Consider the following 27383-nt stretch of genomic DNA (forward strand, 5'->3'; position numbering starts at 1 on the left):
TTTTTTAGATCCTACCATATTCCTTGACAGTCAAATCTAGATTTAGCTTAAAAATGGAAGTTCAAAACTCTTTTTGAGATAGCATTCTATGCAGTTCTTTTGCTATCTTTTGTTGTGTTTACCTAACTTAGTGAGTGCAAGTGGGACTAATATAAGCCAATTATGTTGTGAGAATAATCTGAAGAAAATATAGTAGAGCTAACAAGGTAAATTTTAGAGAATCAAGCATGCCTAAAGCATCTAAGTTCTACTCTCTCAAATCATACATTTTCTCCCGCTCCATAAAATATTTTCAACATATAGAAGATATTTTGAGGTTATCCAATCCACTCCCACAACTGTCCAAGTTCTTCCTGGGGACGTTTCGGTACCTATCTTCACAATTTTGGTCCATTACATTTATACACCAATGGTGTCAAATGATTTTATCAGTTGGTGAGGAGACAAATTTGAAGATCTCAACTAGCAACATGGAGAGTCATAATAACACTCAAGTCTTATGTATTTAGTACTACAGAATAATCTGTACAAAAAGAGAAGATTGTATAGTGCTTTTTCTCTCCAAACTTGGACAAACTATAGATAAGATAGATGCACATCATCAGAAAAGTTGGAAATGGTTCTTACTGCAGACAATCTCTGTGGTAGGCTTCGTAAGACCTCTATCACCCAATCAGAGATTGTGGACATCTAGTCTGAATCCTCCGATGAACCATTTAGCCTTTGCCTCTTAAAGCAGGGCAAGAAAATCATGACAATCTTCCAACAATCATACTCGAAAATGTTGGTACACTCACTAGCATACCAGTCATCTAGCATTCATGTTACTCAACCATATCATCAACAAAAAATGTGCCCGTCTGATATCTGAACGGTACACTTGTCAAGAAATTAGAAGAGTTTCTAAAAGTTCAGGCAATCGGAAAGCCACATCTATTATACCTTCACTGCCTTTATATCACAATCAATGTCCGCACAGATCTTTGATGACAATGCTTCTAATGGGGCATGAACAGCGAAGCTGTTGTGTGTGCAATGATAGAAAACGGCTTTGCTAGCTGCCTGTGATAGGAAAAAGAAAACGTAATCAGATAGTTCCTGAGGGCAACCCCAATTGGATTAAGAAACCTCTTTCGCCCTATAAATAGATGGGAACCTCCCAGTTTTAATAGAAAAGGCAGAGAGGATAGCAGGCAAACTCAATCATGCTTAAGGTAGAGCGTCTCAGGTAATTCAGAATTACTCCTTCCCCATTTAGATCTCTAAGAGCATAAGAAGGTAATATGCTTCTTCTTCTTTTTTGTGTAGAACGAGGAGATAAATGTCCAATAGACAACACAGGTAAGGGTTATTCCCCACAAAAATAAATAAATAAAATTGTTTTTCTTGTACAACAACTGAACAGCACGCCAGATGTTACACCCAACTTCCAGTTATGCCATTGTCTCTCAATTTTCCAGTTGAGCACAGAATATAGAAGATTTCTTTCTCTAGTTTTAATCACAAGAAATTATTAGCTAATTTTCCTTGTTCTTAAAACGAAGCAATACTCTTCAGAACTGAAGAAAACCGCAAACCCTACCGAAGAAAACCGCAAACCCTCAACAACAACAACATACCCAGTTGAATCCCACAATGTGGGGTCTGGGGAGGGTAAAGTGTACGCAGACCTTACCCCCACCTTGGAAGGTAGGGAGGCTGTTTCCGAAAGACCCTCGGCTCAAAAGAAAACAAGGAAAACAAGGGAAAAGAGTCAGATACGGACAAGCAAATCAAAACAATGCGAAAATGAGAAATAGCAAGAAAACCGCAAACCCTCATTTAACCTAAATAGTACAAGCTAGAACATTGTAGTCATCTCAACTTAATTTTTCCTTCTGCTAGCACAACTCTTTTCCATTTAATACGATGACTTTCGAATCGTAAATTCCTACTTGCAGTAAGAGTTTTAGTTTCAAATTTACGCAGTTACGAAATTATCCTAATGATAAGTAGCTGTGATAAGTAGCTGCAGCCTGCAAGAAGACGAATAATCACTCACCGAAGGCATATTTATGTAAAATATTGGTTTCTTAGCAACATTATTGAAGACGATCTTCAATATCAGATCTTTCAAGAGCAGTGATGTGTTTCCTAAATGAACTAGCTGCTTCTTCTCTGTGGTCCAGCTGTCCCAGCTTGTCATATACAATGGCCATCAAGTAAAAAGCTTCTGCAGCCAATTTATGATACTGCATATGAAAAAGTCATTGTCATGTCAGAATGTATCTTCTACACAAGTGGGAATTAGATTCGTTGTGGAGATAGTTCTGTTCCGATATTATGGTAGTCAATCAAACTTATGTATGCCAAGAACTGGATTCTTCAAGCAGTAAAGTAGGATGAGAACTGATTCTTCAACCATGATTTTCAATTATGACCTGACCCATAGTCCTTAAAAAAGGAATTAAAGAAATGAATGGACCGACCTCACCTATTTGAATCACAAAGAAGGTTCAGTTGAGCTGATCATGTGCCAATTTCAAATTGTTTTCCCTCATTGCTCAAAAAATCAAGTCAGCGCTCAGATGAATAGGTACAAAAGATACATGAAACATGCTCAAAAATCATTGATACCTAATCTCTTTCTTTATTGATTGTTAGGTTAGGCTGCTCATATTCAAATATGATAGTAGAAAAGTCAAGGAACTCCCATTGTTTAATCTGATGAGAATCAACAGTACATAAATCCAGAATATAGCCAAAAAGATGTACCCAAATGATGTATTAGCTCATGTAGACTGGCAATACCTATTATTAAGATAAATAACTTAGAACCTAGCACGCCATTAAAACTGGAAACAATCATGTGTTTAGCAATTTCGTAGCACTCGTCCACTTCAGCCACCAATTGAATTTCTTTTTATATTTTATAATGGTATAAATTAAAATGAAACAGGCATTAGCCACTTATTTTAATTCTTTTTTAGTTTTTAATGGTATAAATTATAATGAAACAGGCATTAGCCCCCTATTTTAATTCTACGTATTACATCTTCATTTATCATGCCATTCTCCTGAAAAACCAACCTAGATACTTGAAATGTATACATTTAGGAAGATGGGAAGAAATCACCTAGTGTTTTTTTGCTTCTGCTTGAATTCGAACCCGAGACCTCATGCTTCTCCTTCCACTTCATTAACCACCAGGCGACACCTTTGGGTGCCATTTAATTCACCTAATTGAATCCTAATCTTAGAGAATTGTTACTTTCCACAGTCACTCCTTTGTTTTCTTTCCACTAACCTCACATAATTGGTAACTACTCCCTCCGGATCAAAAAAAGAGTCCACTTAGCCATTTGCACACCCCTTAAGAAACTACTCACTCCAAGAAAAAAAAATATGTAAATTGACTAAACTACCCCTAATTAAATAGACATTGGGATTTGATCATATAACACTTAATAGAGGCAAATCTGGAAAGATAAGGTTAATTGTTTCTTGATTTAATAAGTGAACACTTTTTTTGACCTAAGAAAAAAAGGCTAAGTGGACACTTTTTTTGATCCGGAGGGAGTACTGTTTAGAGAATTTTACCTTCATTTTCTTCTCTACATTCTCTTTCTAATTTTCCTTCACATCATCCAATTGAAAATTTTAGATAGCTACGCCTTTACTTTTCTCATGTATATTCTACCTTTAACCTATGCCGCTACAACTCTTCAATAATGTCGAACAGTGCATGTCGGATCATCCAGAAGTAGTGCATTTTTAAGGATCCGACACGGGTGCGGCAGCCTTTTTAGAGAGTCCAAGCAATATAGCTTTTAACATGTTATAATTTGGTATAGCAAGTTTGTATCTATTTGTCCATATGCCTAAATGCAGACACCCCCAGTCTAACACATAAGCACGCGCGGACCCACACACACATACTTTTTCTTAGAGTTAAGGTCTTTTTAAACGGTAAAGAGGAAGAAAATTGAATGAAAAAAGGGGAACTGGATGCCATGAAATACAACTTCTGTTTTTTCAAATTATTTCACTGAGCTATAGATGTATATCATTCCCCACAAAGGAATCCAATATACTTCTTTTAGCACATTGATACACTAAAGAATTTCGAATTTCTTGGATTTGTTTCTTTTCCCTTAATTTTTCTTTTCTACACAGGAAAATGTCTTCATATGGAACTTAGAAACAAAACTGAAGTTCTTTAATTATTGTGTAAATGTCACTACTTTGAATACTAAATTGTTCCCGTATTGACTAACCTCTAGAAGTTCCAGGTCTTCGGAAGCCTGCCTTAACGGTTCAAGTACCATCTCTGGTTCTTCAGATACTGAGAACAATAAGGTATCATTAAGTACAGGTTAAGAGCTCAAGAATATAAGAAAACAGCACCAACAAGAAAATCCCCTAGCAAGTTAGCTGTCAATTTTTAAATGATTAGCATGCCTCTGTGCGTGTGCATTAATTGAAGGTAGAGTCTGAAATGAGGTACATGGTAAATCATATCCAAAGAGCGACAAATTAATCATCAAAGAATCTCAAGGTCAAAGGATGTATAAACCCATAGGAAGTGGGAATGGAGCAGCAGCTTGATTGGAAAAGTAAATGGCAAGTCGTGGCTGGATATGAGAGGTTCTCCTGTTCCATTCTGATTCATAAAAATCTTAGGCGTCCACAAGAGCTATAATTTCTACATAAGAAGTCTCACTCAAACAAGTTACCCAAATTTCTCTTAATCTTTTGGCTCTAACTTATGATGGGACAAGAGGAGGTTGCTCAGGTAGTAAGCACCCTCCAGCTCCAACACAAAGGTAGTGGGCGAGCCAAAAAGGGGGGAGCTCCTGGGGGGAGGGGTTAAAAAAATAAAAAAAATAAAAAAACTTATGATGGGTCGTTCAAATCCAGACAAGGGTATCCAATCCTTAAAAAATGAAGTTTGTAAAAAATTAAGGTGTTTGCATCATTTGGGGAATTGGGGGACATGGAGAAGGATTATATCTGAGGTTGAGAACACAGGATGTAGTTATAACTCAAAAACATAATATGATTATACACACACTACTGAAAAGTCCTGTTTAAATAAGTATAGCAATCAGTTGAGCATTGAAATTCTGATAAGGCACCTGAAAAACTTGAGTCAGCAAGATAGCATTTTGCTTCGGTGATAAAGGCCCGAGCTCGAAGCTCCAAACCACCATGACCAAGAAGTACAGGAAATGCTCCATGTATGAGATCCAAAGCTCTTTTTGCATGACTTGATCCAAGTGAGAGCCAAAGCTCCGCAAGCGTCAGTGTAGCAGATGCTTTGAGAAGGTCTAAATTGAAAGATTTACAAAAGGAAAGGCTTGCCAATGCGTACGGAATACCTAAAACAGCATTTCCTGATCTCTGGAATAGAGGAAGAAAGTTCTATTACATCTTGATCATGTCAGGGAAAGGAAGAAGTGTGGGCCTTAATAAGTTCAAGTGTAACAACCCGCTGGTGAAGATGCATAAATTGAAAAAGAAGTTCCATTTCTTCTGACAACGTGATACCTTGTACTCCCTCCGGACCAAAAAGAGTGTCCACTTAGCCTTTTTTTCGTGGGTCAAAAAGAGTGTCCACTTATCAAATCAAGAAAGAATTAACCTTGTTTTTCCAGATTTGCTCCTGTTAAGTGTTATGGGATCAAATCCCAATACCTATTTAATGAGGGGCATTTTAGTCAAATTACCTATTATTTTCTAGGAGTTAGTATTTTCTTAAGGGGTGTGCAAATGGCTAAGTGGACACTCTTTTTGATCCAGAGGGAGTATAAGAAAGTACTTGCGAACAAAAATATTGATTCAACTCTCACTAATCCAATGTAACAGTAAATCACTACCTTGTGTATCTCTGCAAGTAAAAGAAGAACAGTGGCATTCTCGACTTGCAAACTGAATTTGTAGCACATACAGAAGAGAGAGTGTGCAACAGCTGCTGCCTAGGCACATGAATAAGACGGGAAATTAGAGTAACTAATTACCTACACCTTAGGAAATCAGAAGATAATGATAAATACTTCGGCAGCACACCACAATATCAAGTTACTAGATGTAAGAGAAACAAAATACTCCGAGAACTTGGGGTAAAGGGATTCAGACTGGACTTGTCCATATAAACAAATTTGATATTCAAATATCTTAAGGTAACAAGTAGCAACTCATTCAGAATAGTCCCACAGAATGAACATTAATTACCACGTTGGCTGCAAAACCAGAGAGTAGAATGGATGTGGTTATAATCCTTCCCATCACAGGCACAAGCAAACCTGCAAGCGAACTACTCATACTCGGAAAGCATGCTTAATTGGGTGCTTCTTATCCCCAAAGTCAATAAATAGAAGAATGAGGAGGGATTTCGCACTCAAAGGTAGGGCATTTCCCATCTTATAGGAACTTCTACACCAAAAACAATACACTGAATCAAGCAAGATCAAATATTACTCGACTTAAGACCAAGACCAGCTTACTGGTTCAGCCACTTTGAACTAGACCATGGCCTCGTGGTTTTCACAAGAAAAACTGCTCACGCAAAAAACCATGCCAATTTTCAAGAAAATGACCTACTGGCGTAAAGCATAAAGGCAATGAACTAAAGAAAATATATGATCATCAGCACAACCATATTAGGATTTGCTTACACCAACAGCCAAAGCCTTAAAAGTTTAGATAGATAAATAACAAAACCTAAATCATTTCCTGACTAAAGAGCAAACATACAGTGAACTCAGGTGTCCAATTTTCTAAAACAGTTGTATTTCAGGCATCATCAGTTTAGGATGTAATTGATCATATTCCTTTTCATTATTTATTTACCTTCTTTTGGGAGCAAGCGGGAACATTCTCCTATTGATTAAATATGATAGTACATGAGCAAGAAAATCCAATCAATTGCATTATTGTATCATACCCTTTTGTTCAAAGTTCAAAAAATAGAAATAGAACAATCAAAAACGTTAGCAGGTCATGTAGAAATCAGAACATCATCTCCAATATCTACCTTATTGAGTCACCTAGAAAGAGGTCTAATTTAAGGAAAACAGGTTACCTGGCTAAATTGGTTTGCTGCAATCAGTATTCGAGCATGGCGGAGGCTAGCTTCAACCTTTATCTCTATGTCTACACCAGTTACTGAAGAGGCTAAAACACCAAGCTCATCACACAACTGTTGTGCTAATTTTAAATTTCCCCTGAACAGCAACCGACATCCAATTAGACAAGGAAAAAGAAGTTTAAAACCAAGTAAATATTAGAGATGTCGCCTTACGTATGTAAAGCATGATCATGGAGCAATTGTAGTTTTACAAGCTGAATTTGTGACTTTGAAAGAGATAAAAACTTCTCCTCTGCAAGTTCCAGAGCAGCAAAAGCTTCTGAAGGTACATATATAAGCAGCCATTATTGAGTATAAGTAAGAAAAACAAAATTAAAATATAAACTGTATAAATTCATTTTTCCTCTTTGCTTTCCTTTTATTTTCCGAGGTATGTAGGAGAAAAAAGGATAAGTGTTTTTAACAGTAGAAAAGAAAGAAATAGATCTGGCTTTCCAACTCTTGCATATGTATCAACGAAGTCTGAGGCATTATATACAGTTTTGGGCACAGTACACTAAAGCCCAGCTTAAGACTGAAACAATCACGGATCCCTTCCAGGCCATGAGATTGATCAGAATTTACCTGAGAACACTTTGGACATAATTCAGTAGCTACAAGAAAAAGCTAATTAGTTCTGAAATTTTTCCTGCACTACTGCCACAAATGCTTATTGTATATGATCTACATGAGGTTTGTCTGGTATTTACCTAAGAACACTTTGGCCACAACCCATTACCTATAACAATCATAATTCTACTCGACCTACTGCTAAGTTCTATCCTTCTTCTGACCAAATTACACATAAATTTTATCCGCCTCTGGGGAAAAGGAAAAAGAAAAAGCCAATCACTGCCTGTTTCTGTCAAAACACCATTTTTTACATGAGCCGACCTGTATGTCATATGGCTGTCTTCAGTTTTGGCAAATTCTATGGTAAATTTGAAATATCTGGGAGGGAATAGGCTGATGTTCCGACAATTTTTACCATGTCTCCTTCAATGATTTTAAGCAATTTTCACCGCATGAGCTAACTTTCGAGATCGAGTTAGGCCCAAGGTCCACTTTCTTAACATGGTATCATATTCAAATCCATCCCTACTCTTGGTTGGGCTCCTATATTATGTTGTTCATGCTCCACATGTCTAGTTCTGATCATGCAGGGGGAAGGGTGTGCTAGAGTGTCCCAAATAGGTTGAGGGAATAGGTTGTTGTCTTCTCATATGACCTTGGGCAATCCTCACCTAGTGAGCTAACATTTAGAGTTTTGTTGGGCCTAAGGTCCATTTTCTTCGTAGGTACTTTAGGGCTACAGAAAAATTGCAGAGATTAAAGACAGTACCAATACCAAATGGCAATTATGTGTAAAAGCAAGCATTACCTAAAGAGGCGTGGGTTTACCTTACGGGTGTAATAAAAAAATTATATACATCCACTGAGTAAACAAAAAGAATCAAGTAAACAATGCATCAGCAAATAGCTGAAGTATAGTACCGCTCCATGACAATTATTTATGTATCCTAATGCGACGAGCCTATGAATGCATGTAAGCATAGCTATGCCAATTCAAGAATACTTAAGAAGTATTCAGATATTTGTGCAAACCTTTGTATCCCTTAAATACTGCTAGATGCTGGATAAGTTTGCCATGTGCTAACGCCACATCATCCAAACTGCAAGCAGAAAAGGAAGGAAATTTCTGTCAGATGAATATGAAGGCACAATTTCAGACAGCTCAACTACTTAAGAATTCATACAAGTATTACCTGGATGAGTCAGCAAAGCATGTTGCATAAAGAAGTGCATTCATTCGAGCAAGAGGTGCACTAAATTAGCACACACAAGGAGAAGATAAAATCAGTAAAGACATTTGAATTAGAATTGAGTTCATGTAATAAGTAGGCCAGTTAAAGTAAAGGATGTTATGAGAAATACAAGGATTAGAAAAAGCATGTAGTCCAGATGTTAAAGTAGTATGTCTTACCAAGCTATTTAATGCTATACTAAGAAGTCCTACGATGCTTAACAAGTAAATAAAGAGTAGCTTCATTCCAATATATAAGAACAAAGGAAATATTCAAATATGTGTCATATATCGTGGCACTAAACTTATGAGTCATATTATGAAACTTTGGGGAAGAGTGATGGACCATAGACATTTTTCGATCAAAATAAGGCATAGACATATAGATACTACAACATACAGAGAACCAGTTTAGATTTATGCCTAGTAGATCTGCAGCAGAGGTTATAGTCTTGCTATGAAGATTGATGAATATTTAACACCAAAGAAAGAAAGATTTACTTGTTGTGTTCATTGACCTTGAGAAAGCGTATGATAGAGTGCCAAGAAAAGCCCCCTAGTGGGTTTTGGAGAATAAAAAAATTGGTGTTGGAAAATAAACAAGTTCATATTAAACATTAAATGCAATAAAGGATATGTACGAGAGAGCTTCCCCTTTGTGTGAAACTGTGGTGAGTTCCCCATGATCATGGATCTACACCAAGGATTGACTTTGAGCCTATACTTGTTTACCCTAATTATGCTATTTACAGACAATGTTGTGTTATTTGATGGAACTAGTGAAAGTTCCAACCAAAAGTTTGAATTATGGGGAAGTACTCCAGAGAATAATAGGTCATTTGGTTTGAATGAAAGAAAAATTGATCTGAATAAAAATTGTGTTACTTATACAACATTTGGTTTCTGGCTTAAAATCTTGTGGAACTAATCTCAGTATAACCAATACAACATTTTCTCCAATCAGAAGAGTACCAAGTGCCACGTTAGTACTTAAATTTTTGAAATTATTTAATAGGCAAATCCCTTACTTGCGAACCACCTAAAGGGCAGCCCGGTGCACAAAGCATCCCGTGTTAGCAGGGTCCAGGGAAGGGCCGCGCCACAAGGGGTGTGATGTAGACAGCCTAAAATGCTTGAACTATTGAGGTTTAAGGCCTTAATACCTGTCCAGTCAAGGTGAAAACCCTTGAATTCAGAACGAGGGAGTAGTACTTATTATCTGCATTTGAAAGTAGACACTTAGGTATCTTTCTAATTAAGCAGCAACGCAGATTTGTTGCTCTTCCTTAATAACCCTTCCCTGAACATTTATCACAAGTAGTGGCATAGTTTGACTAACCATGCAGTTAGAAAATTTTAACATTGGTAGTGGTCACCCAGGCAGAATATTTTCATGCTTCTGAAACAGCACTTTATCGAAAATTGCACAAGGAACGTATCTCACATAGAAAACAGAGGGGTACTGTATGCAGAAAAAGAATGAGAACCAAGACACCACATCACCTGCCATATACCTCCCAGGCAGTAGCACGGAACAAATATGAAGAGCCTAAAAGTTGCAGCACAGATCCAGGGATGGAACATGGCTGCCCACAGAACTGGAACGCATCGGTATTACTCCTACAATCATTCTCCTGGGAAAAGATAACAGAACCTTTTGGCTTCTTTAAATTCTTAATCCATTGAGTACAGAAAGCCCCATCCGAGATCATCAGTGAAGCCTCATCAGCATATTCATTAATCAGATGAGAACTCAACCTCAGTTCCTGCAAGAATGAATACAATCAGGTCAAAGAAATGGACAACTCAAAATATACTTTACACTTTAAAATATTAAGCAAACATCTAGGATGAATATAACCTTGCAGACATTGCTTGGGCATGTTGCAAGTTTCATGGAAGCCTTTGGACCAAATGAAAGCAAAGGTCGTTGCACTTGCTGCACATTAAATGTCATAAGTTCAGTTTCATTGTAAAACACATATTAAGACATCAACCATATAAAAAGAGCGAAAAGCCTTCTAAGAATACAATGTTCAGCAGCGACTCCCCATGATCAGAGGAATTAACATTCCTAGTGTTAGTGTTAACAAGAAAGTATGGAGAAAATATTCTGGCGCTATATTGCAAATATCCCAGGTAAAACTGTTAAGCATTTACAGCTGGGCAAAGGAATCATATATGTGCAGAACACAGTAAGCGGACTTCTAAAATTGTAGCAGATGACAATTGAGCTCATATCTAGCCAGGTCTTCAAATGGAAAGTGAAGTAGTGACACTTAACCTGCTTCAAAAGCATTTCAGAGAATCACTTAATTCTAAGAAAGCAGGAAATGGATTTGAAAGATTATTTCAATTAAACACTCTCGCTTTATTTCTATAAAATTGAAAGGTATCTTTGATTTGTGGCATCACAGAAACTCTATTATCAGGTCAACATTTGTTCCTCGTATTAAGCCAGTTTTTACTCATGTGAAGTTCAATGTAATCTCCTGGGACAATTCTGTTCATTGATGTTGTGTGAAGGCAACTTTCGTGTTTGGAATGAAGTAAAGTGCAAGAATATGCTGAGAAATGAACACATCCGTAAGGACCAGAACATGAACAACTTTAGCTCTTTGAAGAAGATAATTTCCTAAAAATTAAGCATGAGCCACGCATAAGTTCGATCACTCACATACCCTAAATGTGAAACAGGGGCAACATGACCCTGGCAATTTGGATTCCACTTAGTTTAGAGATTTGAACTTTTCTTCAAACAAACACGAAATGAATTGTAGTTTTTTTCTTGTATAACTTTTCTTCAAACAGATACGAAATGAATTGTAGTTTTTTTTCTTTTATAACAACAAATCCACTAATTCCAGCTCCAAAACTCAGTGCATAATGGGCATGGCCCTATACTTTTCTCCACTTAAATAACAAACCGGGTTCACTAGATGGGATTCGAACTTATGACGCGCACCTATCATATAAACCACATTGTATTAGGTCTACTCTTGAACCAAAGCCTGATGTGTCTCACATTTTAGATATCTCAGATAGGAGAAATAAATCGGATGATGAGAGTTAAAAGTATCCATAGTCTGATTACTTTTTAGAAGGCATAGTCTGATTATTTTTGAGAAGGCATAGTCTGAATGTATGAAGTAAGAGATGCTAATATTATTGCATATTAGAACTATTAAGTTCATGAATTAAACCTGGCACTGGCTATTCTACACACTCTCCAAATCTCAAAAGTTCACCATCCCCCCATTGGATTATCCAGTATCCTATAGAAAAATATCTACGTTACAATTTAAATTTAATAATGAGCACCCAAAAGCAACAAATTCAATTGAGTAATTCGTGCTACATATTCAAAGACACAAACATGAGTAACACCATGCAACATGAATAAGCGAGAATGGGTTCCGCTTCTCTTTCTTGCTGCCTTTACATTTCACCTTTATATAAACACACTGTACTCGTGCAAATGGACTTTTCCCGTGGTGTATGCTATGACTGAAATCACCTTAGGTTATTAGGTCACTGTAATGAATAACAAGAGAGTATTAAAGCACTTACAGTGAGGTCAAATTTAGCCATGGCAAGATGATTAGATGCAACCAGCCGTTTCAGCTTTAGACTTTCTGCTCGCTTTAAGGATCTTCTCAAGAGAACATATAAGAGTTGTTGAGTGGATAATGAAGTTCCTATACTGGTAACTGGTGAATAGGATGAACCGATAAGTCCCCTCATGTTTGAGATTCCAAATTCAGACAACAACTTGCAAATTGCTGCTAACGTGTAAGCAAGACAACTGTCATTATTTTGCTGCACATGTGGAGAGGAGAAATATTAGATCTCCCAGTAAGAAATGTACATAAATTAAATAAAGAGGCAACTCCACCAAGGAAAGTTATTAAAGGCACATCAGGCCTGTTGATGTCTTGAAACGAACTGATATCTGGGAGGACTGAATATCCATATTTCTTGCTCTCTCCACGAGAAGTAAAAATCTTTCTACCAGAGTTTTGATCAATACAGTGAAAGACAAGCCAAAATCATTGAGGACATAGACACTTCAACTGAGTTTTTATTTGTACCTTTTCATCAGCGGGTTTCACATTTTTAGCAATTAAACGGTTCAGGATGAGTAGCTGATAGTGAAGAGAGGTTTCCATTTTCTGGGCAGCTCCTTGGCCACTTACAGTTAATGCATCGGTCACAAGGGTTCTACTGTAACAGAGATGGATGCTATTTTGGAGATTTGTAATGGCAGGATCTTTTCAAATCTCTCTATTCAGAGGTTGCACTTTTTGGAAGTCAGCTAAACATGTAATGCAATTTGTTAAAAATTATTAAAGCTCCCCTCCAGATGGAGTCTTCTTTTGATTTAGATGATTGTTTAAACAACAGTTGAAGTTGGAAAATGCAACAGCTAAAAGTTACTTTGCGACATTTAAGAAAATAGAAGTGAAAAGTTGTATCGGAAAGTGTAAAAAGACAGGATCCATGTAACTTTTGTTACAATATGGGCTGTGATAGGAAATTTCTAGGAGACTGAAATCATTTGCAGATAGACCAGAAGAAGGAAATAGATGCAGTATCTTTTATGTATAGTATATTTCTTATTCTGATTTTTTTATTTTAAAGAGCATAACACGCTAATTTCCCGGGTATCCAATCATGAAATGCTTGATACACTTTTATAAATATAATATTCTAAGCACTCTCAGTTCATTTGATAATTCTAACCATTTAAAAAATTCAAATTCAAATTCAAACAATGACAATTTGTGTTTCCCATCACACTAACTTATCAACTAATAATAATACACCCTCCGTTTCACTTTGCTGGTCTTACTTTCCTTTTCAGTCCGCTTCGAAAAGAATGTCTCTTCCTTTTTTGGCAACTCTTTAATTCCAACTTTTCACGTGGCATGTTTAAGCCCACAAGATTAAAGGGCATTTTGGTACACTCTACATATCTTTAATTTAAGACCACAAGATTGAAAAGTCTTCATTTCTTTCCTAAACTCCATGCCAAGTAAAAACCAACAACAACAACATACCCAGTGTGATCCCACAAGTGGGGTCTGGGGAGGGTAGGATGTACGCAGACCTTACCTCTGCCTTTGTGGGGCAGAAAGGTTGTTTTTGAAAGACCCTCGGCTCAAGAAAGGAAAAGAGAAAGAAAGAAGAGAAAAGAAAGTGGAAGGAACAAAAAGTACTTTGAAGCAGATATAAAAAGTATAGTAGTAAAATAGCAAGATACACCACAAATGTTCAACTGATGTTAATGCACATCGAAGAGTAAGAACTACGTGAGTACTCATACCCAGTGTAAACCCACGAGTGGGGAGGATAAGATGTACGCAGACCTTACCTCAACCTTTATGGGGTAGAGAGCCTGTTTCCGATAGACCCTCGACTCAAAAGAAACAAAATCAATGCAGGAGGCAAAAAAAGAGGCAAAACAAATGCAGCAACAAATAGTAATACACATCAAAAGCATAAAAAACTACGCGATAACTGGATTCCACTACCAACTAACCTTCCATCCTAATCTTCGACCTCCATACCTTCCTATCTAAGGTCATGTCCTCAGTCAGCTGAAGTTGTGTCATGTCTTGTCTAATTACCTCTCCCCAATTCTTCTTTAGCCTATCCTTACCTCTCCTAACTCCTGCTACTGCTAACCTCTCGCACCTCCTTACTGGCGCATCCTCACCTCTCCTCCTCACATGACCGAACCATCTCAGGCTCTCAGCCTCGCTTCCCTCATCTTGTCCGCCACTGATATCACTCCCACGTTGTCCTGTATAACTTCATTCTTAATCATATCTCTCCGGGTATGCCCACACATCCATCTGAGCATCCTCACCTCCGCTACCTTCATCTTCTGAACATGAATGTTCTTCACTGGCCAGCACTCCACCCCATAACTTCAAAACCAGACAACTAAATTGAAACGGATGGAGTAATAATTTGTTCTACTACTACTAATACAATAAGAAGTCAAATTACATTTTTAAAATGCAATAGTCATTCATGCTACAATGAACAAAATGAGAAGGAAAAAGTATTATGCTTGAATTTTTGATGATAATTGAGTGGCTGAAAAAAGGTTAATTTAATATGGATCCAGCCACTAAGAGCTTCTTCCTCTTATAAAACACAAATAACTGACTATATTTCTCTCCTAAAATGACAGACATAGCAAGGCAAAAGAGGGAGGCCAACCAACCAAACCGTCAATATTGGAGGTTTGGAGACAGACCGTGGAGTCTAAAGGGTTCAGGTTGAGTAGGACCAAAACAGAGTACTTGGAGTGCAAGTTCACTAACATCACGCATGAGGCTGGCGTGGAAGTGAGATTTGGTACTCAGGTCATTCAAAATAAAGGAAGTTTCAAGTATTGGGTATTCTACCTACTACTTATCTGGGTCTACCTTTGGGTGCTTCTAACAAATACCTAGCAGTGTGGAATCTAGTGATCGAGAAAGTAAAGAAATGGCTAGTGGAATGGCAAAAAAGGTATTTGTCGAAAGGGGGAAGGAAGTGTTGATCAAAAGTACACTGTCCAGCATTCCTACGCATTTCATGTCCCTTTTGCAGCCTCCCGGCGAAGTGTATGACAGTTTGGAAACACTTTAGCATAACTTTTTATGAGACACAACGGAATGCATAAGGAAACATCATCTTGCAAATTGGGAAGTTGTCACTTCTCCAAAGGAATGGGGAGGACTTGGTGTGAAAGATCTCCAGGTGCAACAAAGCTCTGTTAGGGAAGTGGATATGGAGATTTAGGGTGCAGGAGAATGCTTTTTGGAGGAGGGTGGTAGCGGATAAGTATGGAATTATGGAAGGGAAATGGAGAACTAAAAACATCACAACTCCGTTTGGGTGAGGTTTGTGGAGGCGTGGGATGAGTTTTGGGGACATATTTCCTTTAAGGTTGGCGATGGAAGCAGGATCAGTTTTTAGGCATATAAATGGTGTGGGGAGAACGTGTTGAAAGGAGTTTCCCTAACATATATCGGGTATCTAGCCAAAGAAAGATGACAGTCCAACAAATCCGTGGGTTTCATGAAAGGATTATTCATTGGACTTAAGATTTAGAAGGAAACTACAAGATTGGAAGATCGAAATATATCACAATCTTATTGAGTTTTTGTATGGGCTTGCCTCTCCTAATATTCCTTCAGACGTGTGGAGATGGTTTATTTTCTGTTGTTTCTTTTTACAAGAGGTTACTAGTGAGAGAGGATTGCACTTTCCCCATGACTCTATCTGGATCCCTGGAGCACCGAGCAAGGTGTGTTACTTTGTATGGTTGGCAGCAAGTTGCTATTTTAATGCCAAAACCTGAGGAAGAGGAGGATTACTTGTGTCAGTTGGTGGTTTATGTGTAAGGTTCTTAAGCAAAAATGTTGATCACCTTCTACTGCATTGCAAGGTGGCTAGTCGTTGGTGGGGAGTGGCTGCCGGGCATAGTGAAGGAGGTTTTGCATAGTTGGAATCAGAGAAGAGGGAAGAGAAAATCAAGGGAATGGAGTGTCGTCCCTTTAGCAATTATGTAAGTCATTGGAAAGAGAGAAAATAGGAGGGCATTTGAAGGGGTGGAGCAAGATCTTTTAAAGTTGCAAGTAGTGTTTCATCTCTACTTTTCTTTTGGTGTACTTATGAGGTCCCTATTTGTATAGAGAATTTGGTCATTTGTTGAGAATCATATTTTGGTATAGATTCACTCCTTTTGGTATACGGCTTGTATACGAGGATTTCCCCATTTGTTAATAAAAATATTTACCTTATAAAAGAATGGAGAGATTGATGAGAATGTTACACATCGTATTGGTGTAGGGTGGCTGAAATGGAGGCTCGCATCCAGAGTCTTGTATGATAAGAAGGCGCCACCAAAACTTAAAGGCAAGTTCTACAGAGTGGTGGTTAGAACTACTATGTTGTATGGGACAAAGTGCTGGCCAGTCAAGAACTCTCACGTGTAGAAGATGAAATTTGCGTTAAATGAGAACGTTGTGATGGATGTGTAGGCGGAGAGATAAGATTAGATATGAAGATATCCGGGACAAAGGTGGGAGTAGCCTCCGTGGAGGATAAGATGCGGGAAGCGAGGCTCAAATGGTTTGGGTATGTGCAGAGGAGATGCGCGGATGCTCCAGTGTGAGGGTGTGAGAGGTTGGCTATGGACGATTTCAGGAGAGACAGAAGTAGGCTGAAGAAGTATTGGGGAGAGGTGATTAGACATGATATGGCGCACGTCCAGCTTACGAGGACATGACCTTAGATAGGTGGTTATGGAGGACACGGATTAGGGTAAAAGGTTAGTAGGTAGTTGAGCATTGTCCTACTTATCCTTTCATACTAGTAGTCGTAGTATTATGCTGGTAGTTTCATGTCCTTCGATTTCTGCTACAATCTGATGAATCTTGTACTTCGATTATCGTATTATTTGGTGGTAGCTACGGCTCCTTGTTTTTAGATAGCTTTATCATGCTTTTTTATAGTATTTTGCCATGACATTTTATACTGCTTTGAACTGTTTGTCCTTGTGCCAAGGTCTACCAGAAACAGCCTCTCTACCTCCCAAGGTAGGGGTAAGGTTTGCGTACACTCTACCCTCCCCAGTCCTCACTTTGTGGGATTTCACTGGGTATGTCGTAGTAAGTACTACTCTATCAATCACAAAATTGCCACTGCAAGTGATTAATAAAGCAAGTTTTTAACATGTTATCAACACTAGATGTATCATTGCAGAGAAATCATTTTCAATTACTAATATTTACTACTACTATTATTTATATATCATTAACTTATTTTTCATTTTTATTTTTCCTGGTATGAAGATGACATGAGTTGAACTTGAATGAGAAAACATGGACAATAAGGGCAGCCGACTCCAATTTGTTTGGGACAGAGGCATAGTTGTTATTGTTGGTTGTGTCACTGCAGATGCGTATGTTGATTGCCATTAGGATCACGTGATTTTAATCTTGGTTGCCTTTCATCTGAAAGATACTCATATGACACACTTGTATTGATGCAAGCCTTACAAAGAATATGCTATGCCACTTTAGTGCACAAAAGAATGAAATATAAAATGATGTAAGAGAAAAGGGAAGCCATAGCCGAAAGAAAGAGAAGGAACAAAAGGCCACCTGTTGAGACACGCGGACTGCTTCTGTCAACACCTGAAATGTTAAGCAAATAATTGTTATGTCGAAATGCAACACCAAAGATCCTAAGACCATTCCTATGCCCATCCTCACCTTCACCACACGAATAACGGGGGGATGACCTACATCAAAATCAATAAAGTAGCATAACCATGGACAATGAAGGTAGGAAATGACATTCGATATGCCTACCTCCAAAGCTTGCTTCGGGTGCCCAAAATGAAAATGCATCATCCCCAAGCATAATAAAGCAATTTCATATCTCCCAAAGCTATTGCAGCCTGTTGAAGAAGATACAAAATCACATCCTTCTGTCCCTGCACTTCGATAAAAATATTTCTCAGATCTATTTGCAAGGTGTTAGAATATCATGTAAATACGTTATCCAAAGCTATGGTTGGCCTAAAGGGATAGCTCCAGACGAATTCTCGATCATCAAAAAAAATTCACATAAATATGTGTCTAAATTTATACATGTCTAAATTAATTGTACTTAAATAAGGATAAAATTATAGAATATTCTATTGGATACTGTAGGATATTCTATATTCAATCATGGAATATTTATTTACCTTAATAGCATGGACACTGATTACCTAACATCTTGTATGTAGCCTAAGACTCCTATATAAGGAGTGCCTCTTGTAATAAATTATGTTAAAATCAAGTTAATGAGAAGTTTTTCTTCTTTTCATATGGTATTAAAGCATCTGTGATCTTGGTAAAGACTCAAAGTATACCGCCCGCCCAGCCATTGTTTATTTTTTCCTTCTTCATTTCGATGTTCCGCACGCTCCGCTCTTCGACAATCGGTGTCACACTGTCACTATTCTCCGAATGACCATTCAAGCGTTGCTCCTCTCTCCGACGGCAGTTGAGGTACCACTCCTCTCTTTAGGATCGTTCAGGGCGATTATTCTGGTGCAATGAATCATCCTAGCAACTGACAATTTTATTTTCGACGCAATTAGTGCCCTTCTCTAAACGTTGAATTGTTATCATTGTGTTGAGATTCAAGTTACGCTGATAGTGTCTTAAAAATTTACACCACCATGTCTCTGCTTGGTGATTGAGAATAGAGACCTCTTTGTGAAGGGGGATTCAATGCTTACTCTCAAAATCTTGGTTTACACAATCTTGCAAGAAGCACTTTCTTTTATCATTCACTTACCGATGACTCCCCAGGGGAAAGAATTCTAGCACTTCTTTTATGTGATTGTGCACTATTCTAACGAGATTTCAGCTTCAAATTTCTATTGACTCAAAATAAGTAAACTCAAGTTAGTATTCCTACTTTAAGTTTGAGGGGGTCTGTTAAAATAATAGGTCTAGATTCATTCTACTTGTATAAGGAAAAAATTTATAAAATATTTCATAGGATACTGTTACCATTTTCAAAAAAAAAAATCATAGGATATTCTTATTTGATTATGGAATATTTACTTACCATATTAGCATAGAGATTGATTACCTACCATACTGTATGTAACCTAAGACTCCTAAATTAGGAGCACCTCTTTTTTTTTATATAATCGTGGTGTCCGGGCCACCTTGCGCACACCTCGACTAATTCCACGGGATACCTGCCACCTCCCACCAACAATAGGTACCAGGTAATTCTGTCCACCTAGGCTTAGAACAGATGGGAAGAAATCACCTAGCTGAGAATTGAACCTGAGACCTCACGGTACTCAACCCACTTCATTGACCACTAGGCCATACCCTTGGGTGCTAAATTAGGAGCACCTCTTTGTAAATTGGTAAAAGATATCAATCAAATCAATGAGAAGTTTTAATTAATTTCACACTAGTAATAATGATTTTTGAGCCGATGGTCTATTGGAAACGGTCTCTCTACCTCTAAAGGTCGGGGTAAGGTCTGCGTGCATCCTACCCTCCCCAAACCCCACTTGTGGGATTACACTGGGTATTTGGGCATGTTGTTGTTGTTGTAATAATGATTGGCGCGCTTACACCACACCATACTTCCCCCTCTTCTAGTTCTCTCACTCTATTCCATTTATTTTACTTACAAATATACCATTTCAAGCACAATTTGGAAACCTACCTCTTAAATTAGCATTGCTTCTATTAAGTACCATATCGGTAGGTAGGAGGCAAATATTCTACTTATATGGCCTTGGGCAATCATTACCTTTTGAGCTAGCTTTTGGGGTTGAGTAAGGCCCAAGATCTATTTCTGTATCATGGTAACAGAGTCAGGCCCAATCAAGTATTGATTTACCCAATGGTGGACCCCTATCATATATTGTCCATGCTACAGATGTCGAGTGTTAAGTCCCACATCGATGGTTGGGAGGCAAAAATTTTCTCCTTATATGGTATGGTCTTTGGGCAACCTCATCTCTTGAGCTAGCTTTTGCGGTTGAGTTAGGCCCAAGGTCTATTTCTTTATCAGCTTAAGTAAGCTATGGGAGAAATTCTTAATTTTCAATAAATGGGCACAACAAAACCTATAAAAGGCTTTGAGAATTTTATGCATTGTTGTGTTATACCTTAAAATATCTCTTTGTCAATATACCGTCTTAAACATAATTGTACCTGATTTTTCACCCCTTGCTCTAGTAACTGCTTTTACAAAAAACTTATTGAACCTAGGAATCAACCATCTAAATGAGCACAGGAATCGACCATTTCACCCGAAGATATAACTGAATCATCAACACCCCAAGGCCTATTTAATCCACGTTCATAAGCATGATAAGATCATCATAAGCAATAAGATTCTCAAGTAGAAATTAGCTTGTTTCGCCAAAGTCTAATCATTGAGGAAGCTCGTAGAATTGCAAGGGTAAGCTCAGGCAGTGGCAGGCAATGGCTAACCTACGTTCATTGATGGAGGTTCAATTAAATCCCCTTCATTGGAAAATTTTGTTGAGCTAATAGGATAGAAACATTTTTGTACAAATAAAATTTTATTCTCGTTGATATAAGGGATGTTTTAATGTAGTGTTAATAGGGATTCAAAAATTGTTCAAGATCACAAGTTTGAATCCAAAATGCGGCATTTTTTTATAACTATGGTGTTGGGGCCAACTTCCATGCACTTCGACTAACTCCACGAGATACCTACCACCTCCTACCAGCAACAGGTAACAGGTAACTTTCTCCACCAAGGTTAGTATAGATGGGAAGAAATCACCTAGTGTTTTTTCTCTGCTGGGATTTGAACTTGAGATCTCATAGTTCCCAACCCACTTCATTGACCACTAGGCCACATCCTTGGGTGTTAAATTTGGCATTTTTTTTGGGTCCACACACTAAGCCCAAGGACACATTATGGTAGCCTAGAATGCTTAGACAGCATATCTTCTTGAAACCAAATGTCTAGTTTTCTGGCTGATTGCTGGTATCTTTGAGTAAACAAGCACTGGGAACTATTATACTAAATCGAGCATCATGCAAAGATTCTGCGAGTATTTATTAATGCAAACATGAAGGAAGTTTGAAATGTAAGAGACAACATGATAGATGATATAAGTATACCTGTAATCAAAATATCGGTGAATATTTTCTAGAGCAGTATGATAGTCCTGATGATAAAGGCTATTCAAGTAACGCAAGAAGTGAACCTTCAATACACAAAAAATTACTTTAGAGACAGATAACACAGAATCAACTCAAATCCCCAAAACACCTCACTCCATAGAATCTTACACGATGTAGTTCAGGAGCTAATTTAAGAAGATCCTTCAATACAGACTCAAAAGCATTCAGAGGGAAGGAGCTTCCCTGCCTGAAAAAGAAATAAATTATTCAAGTAAGTGATTCACAAGTGTCTCTGACAAACATGATGTGCTGAATAGTAGTATCGATAAAACTCCAGTCACCTTTCAATTGTATCAGCTTGCTCCAATAGATAACCTTGTATTTGCCAGTTTGTACGTAAGAAAGCCCCAGATGGAGAATCAACAGAATCCGATACATCACAAGAAGAAGATGTGCATGCGCTAACTTCTCTAGGCTTATTGATTTTTCTAACTTGTGGCCCGGGAGAAAAATCACGATCTGCAAGCCATGAGTAACTAACATTAGGCACTTAAAAAGCACATGTATCTTTTGTCTGGGCTTATTCATTTCTAAAATCATTTATTAAGCAAGAACCAAAGACAGTTAAAAGATGAACATGATACTCGGATTACTTAACAGATATCAACACATCTTATCTTAGGCAGGTAAATAAGACTATTACAGCAATCAGTAAGGGTCGGTAATAGCTTCGACAGCTTCTGTTGATTTTAATTTTTGGAATTCCCTTAATATTTTGTACTGCATGAGAGGGAAATGTCTATAGATCCTTTATACTTCTATTTTACAGGCTTCAAAACAAGTGTTTTATCTACACAGTCATCATATAAGGGCAGGTAAACAAGGCTGCTACAGTTATTAGCAAGGGTCTGTAATAGCTGCAGCAGCTTTTTCATGTTATTTTTGGGAATTGTCTTAAAAATTTGTGCGGCATAAGTGTGAAATTCCCATAGATTTATTCCTTCGATTGACCTCCAAATAAGTCATCTACACAGCAGAAGAAGCAAACTACAAGACCTGAAGAAGCTCTGTATCCAACTGGATCTGGAGTTCATAGAATATCAACTAAACTCAACATGACTATATCATCTGTAAAAATACTTATCAAAAAATATCATCTGAAATTAGAATACTGGTTGTGTTCGCTGTTCACACATTAAATCTGAATTGTGCTCTAAATTGTTTGACTACCTATATGATGTACTTAAACCTTATTCTTGTTGGAATGAGTCAAAGGAATGCTTATCCTTGCAAAAAATAGCGACAAAATGTTTTCGAAAGGAGCATAACTCTACTCTTCCTCTACTTTCTTTTAACCCACAAAGCCCTTTCTCATGGAGTGATAGTAGCAGAATTCTCAACTGAACTATTGAATGAAAACTTTGCAACATACAGGAATCATGCAAACTTTGCAACATACAGGAATCAATCTTTCCCAATGCATATGAATATGGTTTTACGTTTAAGGAAATCTACCAAAGAAAAATACCTTCAATTGCTCTAACTAGAGCTTTAGGTGCATGATTGTGGAAAGAAAGTCTTTCATCAACCACATTTCTTGATTCAATTTCTTTGTTGACTTTCTCGACAACAAAATTCTCCAAATCCATGTTCTCATAGTGCCTTGGTGCTTCAGTATCGCTATCAGAATCGTTGAAATGTGATAACTCATAAGTAGAGAGAGACTCTTTGCAATATGTTGCTATATTTGTTAAAAGATGACAGACAGCCTACTCACAGAAAAACAATCCAGAGATACATGTTATTAACTTTTAAAATGAGTGGAATTACTCTATGCATGATCCAAGCAAAAATAAGTAACATATAGCAAGTCAATTTGGAAAAGTAGAACCAAACATCAAACTGTTCAATAAATGGCAATGAGTGCACAACAAAACTTTGTGTTTCACTGGTGCCCTTGTCTTGACAGAGCCAAGTCGCCCTTGTCTTGACAGAGCCAAGTCTTTCTGACAAGATAATGAATAGCTTGATAGTACCTCAAATGACAAAAGATTAAACGCAAGTAAGCAACGACGAACAAAGACTCCAAGATTGCTGCTAGGATCCAAAATGATTTGATCGTCATCCATGACATTTGAATCAGAACCCCCAAGTATGCCTACTCATTATAACAACATAAAACTGGGTAAATAAAATGTTAAGCAGGTTACAAACTTAGAGCAACAATGAATTCAATTACCTCGCAAGTCATTGAAAAAGTTAAACAAATCATCTGGTGAGGCTAATGATGATAATTTGCGAGCTAAATGGTCACTCAACCAATGATTCAGTACACCTCCAATTTCCTTAAGTTGTGCGACAAGTTCATCCAGCTTTGGCTCAAAAATATCCTCAGACGACTGTTCCAGGAAAAGAAGACAAATTTGCTTTGTTCAAACAGCATTCTCTACACTCTACTTGGAGATTTAGACCCCAACCATTTTACCCACAAAACGATTGATATATAATCATAAAACACATTCTCCAAACCAGGAAAAAATGACCAGTAAAATTCAAATCAGCATAATCCATATCAAACACCACAGTAAAATTTCCAGGTAAGAAAAATAAGCTCAAATCAGAAATTTTAACCCTATCAACATAAACCCAGTTCTAACACCGTATACAGTAGAATTCTGAATCTTCTGATGTCAAAGGTACAACAAGCGCAGCACATAGCACCGACCTTGAGGAGCTGTTCCGTGTGCTTCCTTTATCTGATTAAATAACTAGCTCGGACTAAATCGGTTTCACTAACCATAATCAGTGCTTAATTATCACAACAAAGAATCACTTTTTCACAAAAGGTTACAGTATTACTTTTAAACACTTGTTCAACAATTAATTATATAAATAAGCAAGATATATATCTAAAGTAATTAAATCACTATGCTTCATTTATGTGTCTTACTTTTTTTAAGTGTGTCTTTCGAGCTGAGGGTCTATCGGAAACAGCCTCTCTACCCCACAAAGGTGGGGGTAAGGTCTGCCTACACCCCAGCCCCCACTTGTGGGACTATATTAGGTGTGTTGTTGTTGTTGTTGATTAAATCAATATATTGTATCAAAACAGTTTCATTACGGATACTCACTTATTCAACCAAATACCCTCATTTTTTTCATTATTTTTATTTGGTCTGAAAACTCTTTTTACAATATTTAACCAGCATCAAACTTTTACTGAATCAGTTTCAGAGTCAAAATCAGTGCTTAGTGTTCAACCCAAAAAAAAAAAAAAAAGTTTCAGCATTAAAATGAAACTGCATAATTTCCAATTGACTATTTAATAATCACTCAAAGCAAAACTGAATAAATCACTATATTTATATCAAAACAGTTTTCATTCTGCATTAGTGTTCTACCCAAAAAAAAAAAAAGTAAGTAAAATAACACTTATCAGCACAAAATAGAAACTGAATAATTTGTAATCGACAACCTAATATATTATCTAAATGATTAAAACACTATTATTGAATCAAAACACTTTAATTCTGAAGACTGACTTTTCCAACCAAATACCCTCATTTTGCTCATTAATTTTGTTCGGTCCGAAAACTGTTTTTTACAAGAATTAACCAGCATCAAAAGGCACTCATCAGCAGTAAAATTGCAACAGAATAGTAATTTCTAGTGAAAGAGTAAAAATGCAGAATATGAAAAGGGGTACCTTAGTGAGAGATAGTAAGAAGGAGGAGAGAAGATTGTGTTGAGAGAGGGAAGAGAAAGGGAAAGGAAGTGAGGTTTGAGAAGGAGGAGCGTAGACTTGTATCAGTATGCAAATGGAGAGTTTGTGTGGTGTAATGGTGAATGCCTTCGATAACCCTCCCATTGCGCCCATGGACTGACTGCAACTGAGCGCGCCGATGTATTCCGATGGAGGCAAGTTTTCTAATTTTGAGTTTCAAGTTTGAACTTTTTGGTGCTTCTTGGACAAAATGTGTACTAATACGCTAGGGGAGTAGTAATTTTTTGAAAAAGAAGAAACATGTTCTGCCATTAATAATGACGTCAAGGGTGTTTTTGGTCATACCAAACACATCCTAAATTTCACTATTTCAAAACAAAACATGCTTAATGCGTATTTGTTGACTTAAAAGTGTGTGTGTTTTGATGATTGACAAAGTAAATGAACAAGGATAGTAAATCAATTGTAGAAACAATTGGTTGAGATAAAGCAAATGGACTAGACACAGAAAATGATGGGACAAGGCTACTGAGCAAGAGTGAATGAGTCAGGTATGCAGACATGTTCTATCCCAGATATAGGTGGACGAGCTAGAAGAGAAAAAGTCAAAGACTGTTGCAGGACAAGAATGAATAAAACAGGTTTATGGACATGTTTTCAGAGGTGAAAGAACTAGGCGCTTGAAACGGGTCCAAGAACGTGTTACAGCTCAGATTCCTACTGTGAATGGGATTCGTGTTTTATGGCAAAGACTTGACGGACAAGTTTATAGGATTTCTTGTCATAATTACCAAGATACTTCAGACTCCTACAAGAACACTAAAGTTGCGTTGAAAGCAAGAATTCCAAGTCAACTCAAAAAATAACTCTCTTAATGGGCCTCATCACGCAAGGATTGAGTTCAGCTGATTTGTTGCAGAGCAAAAGCTATATATATATTCAAGCCATGCCATGAAGAAAGTTTGCGCACCTATAAAGAGAGAAAATCAAAATTTAAGTAAACCCTGTCAAAGCAAATTGAGAGAATTCTGATTACAAAAGCGTTACCCCGATACTACGAATAAGATTTAATAATCTGTTATACAGAGTTTATGTTTTATGGTCTTGAGTCTAGATTCGCGTATTAGGTTTGTTTATCGAGTTGTACCTTTATCCGCTTTCTTAAAAGCAATTATTATAGGTATAAACTGTTAGTCAAATTTAACTTCAAGTTGGGATAAAAAGTGGGCTTACTAGTCTAGGGAGATTAGTGAGATAGGAATTAGAGTTTAGTTCTTAGGTTACAGAGTTTGTAGCTTGAATTTGCATAGGTTCACAGTTGTAGTGAAGTTTGGGAAAAATCCTACAGAGGGGTAGGTTGTGGTTTTTTCCACCCTTATAAGTCATGCGAAAATAGGGTACTGCTTAGGATAGATAGTCTAGGAGCTTCTCACGTAGTGCTTTAATTGTGGTGGGTTTGATTCTAGTGGTGATGTTGACGGGTGTTTTTGGGTTGTTTTAGGTGGCGAAGTTGACGGGTGTTTTGGGGTGGAAACCGGGTTGGCTATGGGTGGAGAAACGGTGGATTAATTGTGAGAAAGAAAGGCAAATGATGGAGCTCAATTGTGATTTGGTTGTCGTGCTCTCAACGGAGAGGATCAAGGAGATGGCCTCTCCGGTGGCTAAAGCGGTAAAAAAATATTCAATGGCCAATACGGATAATTATTTTGTCCTAATTAACATAAAGTGTAAAAATCCCATTAAAATTTAGGGGAAAGAACTTCGCTGTCCCTGAAAAACAAAAATAATTTCCGCCCTTACCCCTCTTACTTTCATGCTCTCAAACTATTTATCCGAAATGGCCCAAAAAATTATTTTGTATGGTTTTCCCTAAAATTTAAGTCGAGTTTGGTATGAACATGATTTTTTATTTGTCTTTACATGCCCCTTAAAACTTTTTTCATGCTTACAACAATCCTTTTTCATGCTTACAACACATATGAAGGACAAGGATTAGATATAAAATTCAAAGAAGGATAACGCTATCATCGGGGTCGTTTGATGCACAGTATA

The 27383-nt window shown here is 37.4% G+C and overlaps 1 protein-coding gene across 2 annotated transcripts; it reads right to left on the minus strand.

Annotated features, from left to right (window-relative positions):
* Window positions 1–241: 241 nt before the first annotated feature.
* Window positions 242–25618, minus strand: LOC132029762 (anaphase-promoting complex subunit 5). Of its 2 annotated transcripts, XR_009407916.1 has the most exons (22): window positions 25314–25618; window positions 23847–24006; window positions 23644–23765; window positions 23136–23376; window positions 21949–22126; window positions 21776–21854; window positions 21605–21690; window positions 18290–18419; window positions 18080–18112; window positions 12483–12731; window positions 10774–10851; window positions 10416–10678; window positions 8875–8934; window positions 8714–8781; window positions 7283–7388; window positions 7064–7205; window positions 5859–5957; window positions 5118–5382; window positions 4257–4324; window positions 2042–2231; window positions 943–1062; window positions 242–867 (listed from the first exon to the last, which is right to left on the minus strand). XR_009407916.1 is itself a non-coding variant. In XM_059419112.1 (21 exons), exons 1-20 carry the CDS (start codon window positions 25482–25484, stop codon window positions 2082–2084), a joined length of 2748 nt encoding a protein of 915 aa, XP_059275095.1. In that variant the 5' UTR covers window positions 25485–25618; the 3' UTR covers window positions 242–1062; window positions 2042–2081. The 2 variants fall into 2 exon arrangements, 1 of the variants encoding a protein (XP_059275095.1); XM_059419112.1 differs by having other exon boundaries at window positions 242–1062.
* Window positions 25619–27383: the final 1765 nt, after the last annotated feature.

This window comes from Lycium ferocissimum, chromosome 9 (genome assembly GCF_029784015.1).
Source record: "Lycium ferocissimum isolate CSIRO_LF1 chromosome 9, AGI_CSIRO_Lferr_CH_V1, whole genome shotgun sequence".
Taxonomy (NCBI): Eukaryota; Viridiplantae; Streptophyta; class Magnoliopsida; order Solanales; family Solanaceae; genus Lycium; species Lycium ferocissimum.

What these genes read in the sequence shown, in the direction of transcription:
- LOC132029762 (XM_059419112.1), bottom strand. Translation starts at nt 25,484, where the DNA reads ATGGGCGCAATGGGAGGGTTATCGAAGGCATTCACCATTACACCACAC. An exon ending in GCCCAAGCAATGTCTGCAAG is followed by an intron (nt 10,679 to 10,773) that starts GTTATATTCATC and finishes TCATTCTTGCAG; the next exon opens with GAACTGAGGTTGAGTTCTCA. An exon ending in AAGACCTGGAACTTCTAGAG is followed by an intron (nt 2,232 to 4,256) that starts GTTAGTCAATAC and finishes TTTCATATGCAG; the next exon opens with TATCATAAATTGGCTGCAGA.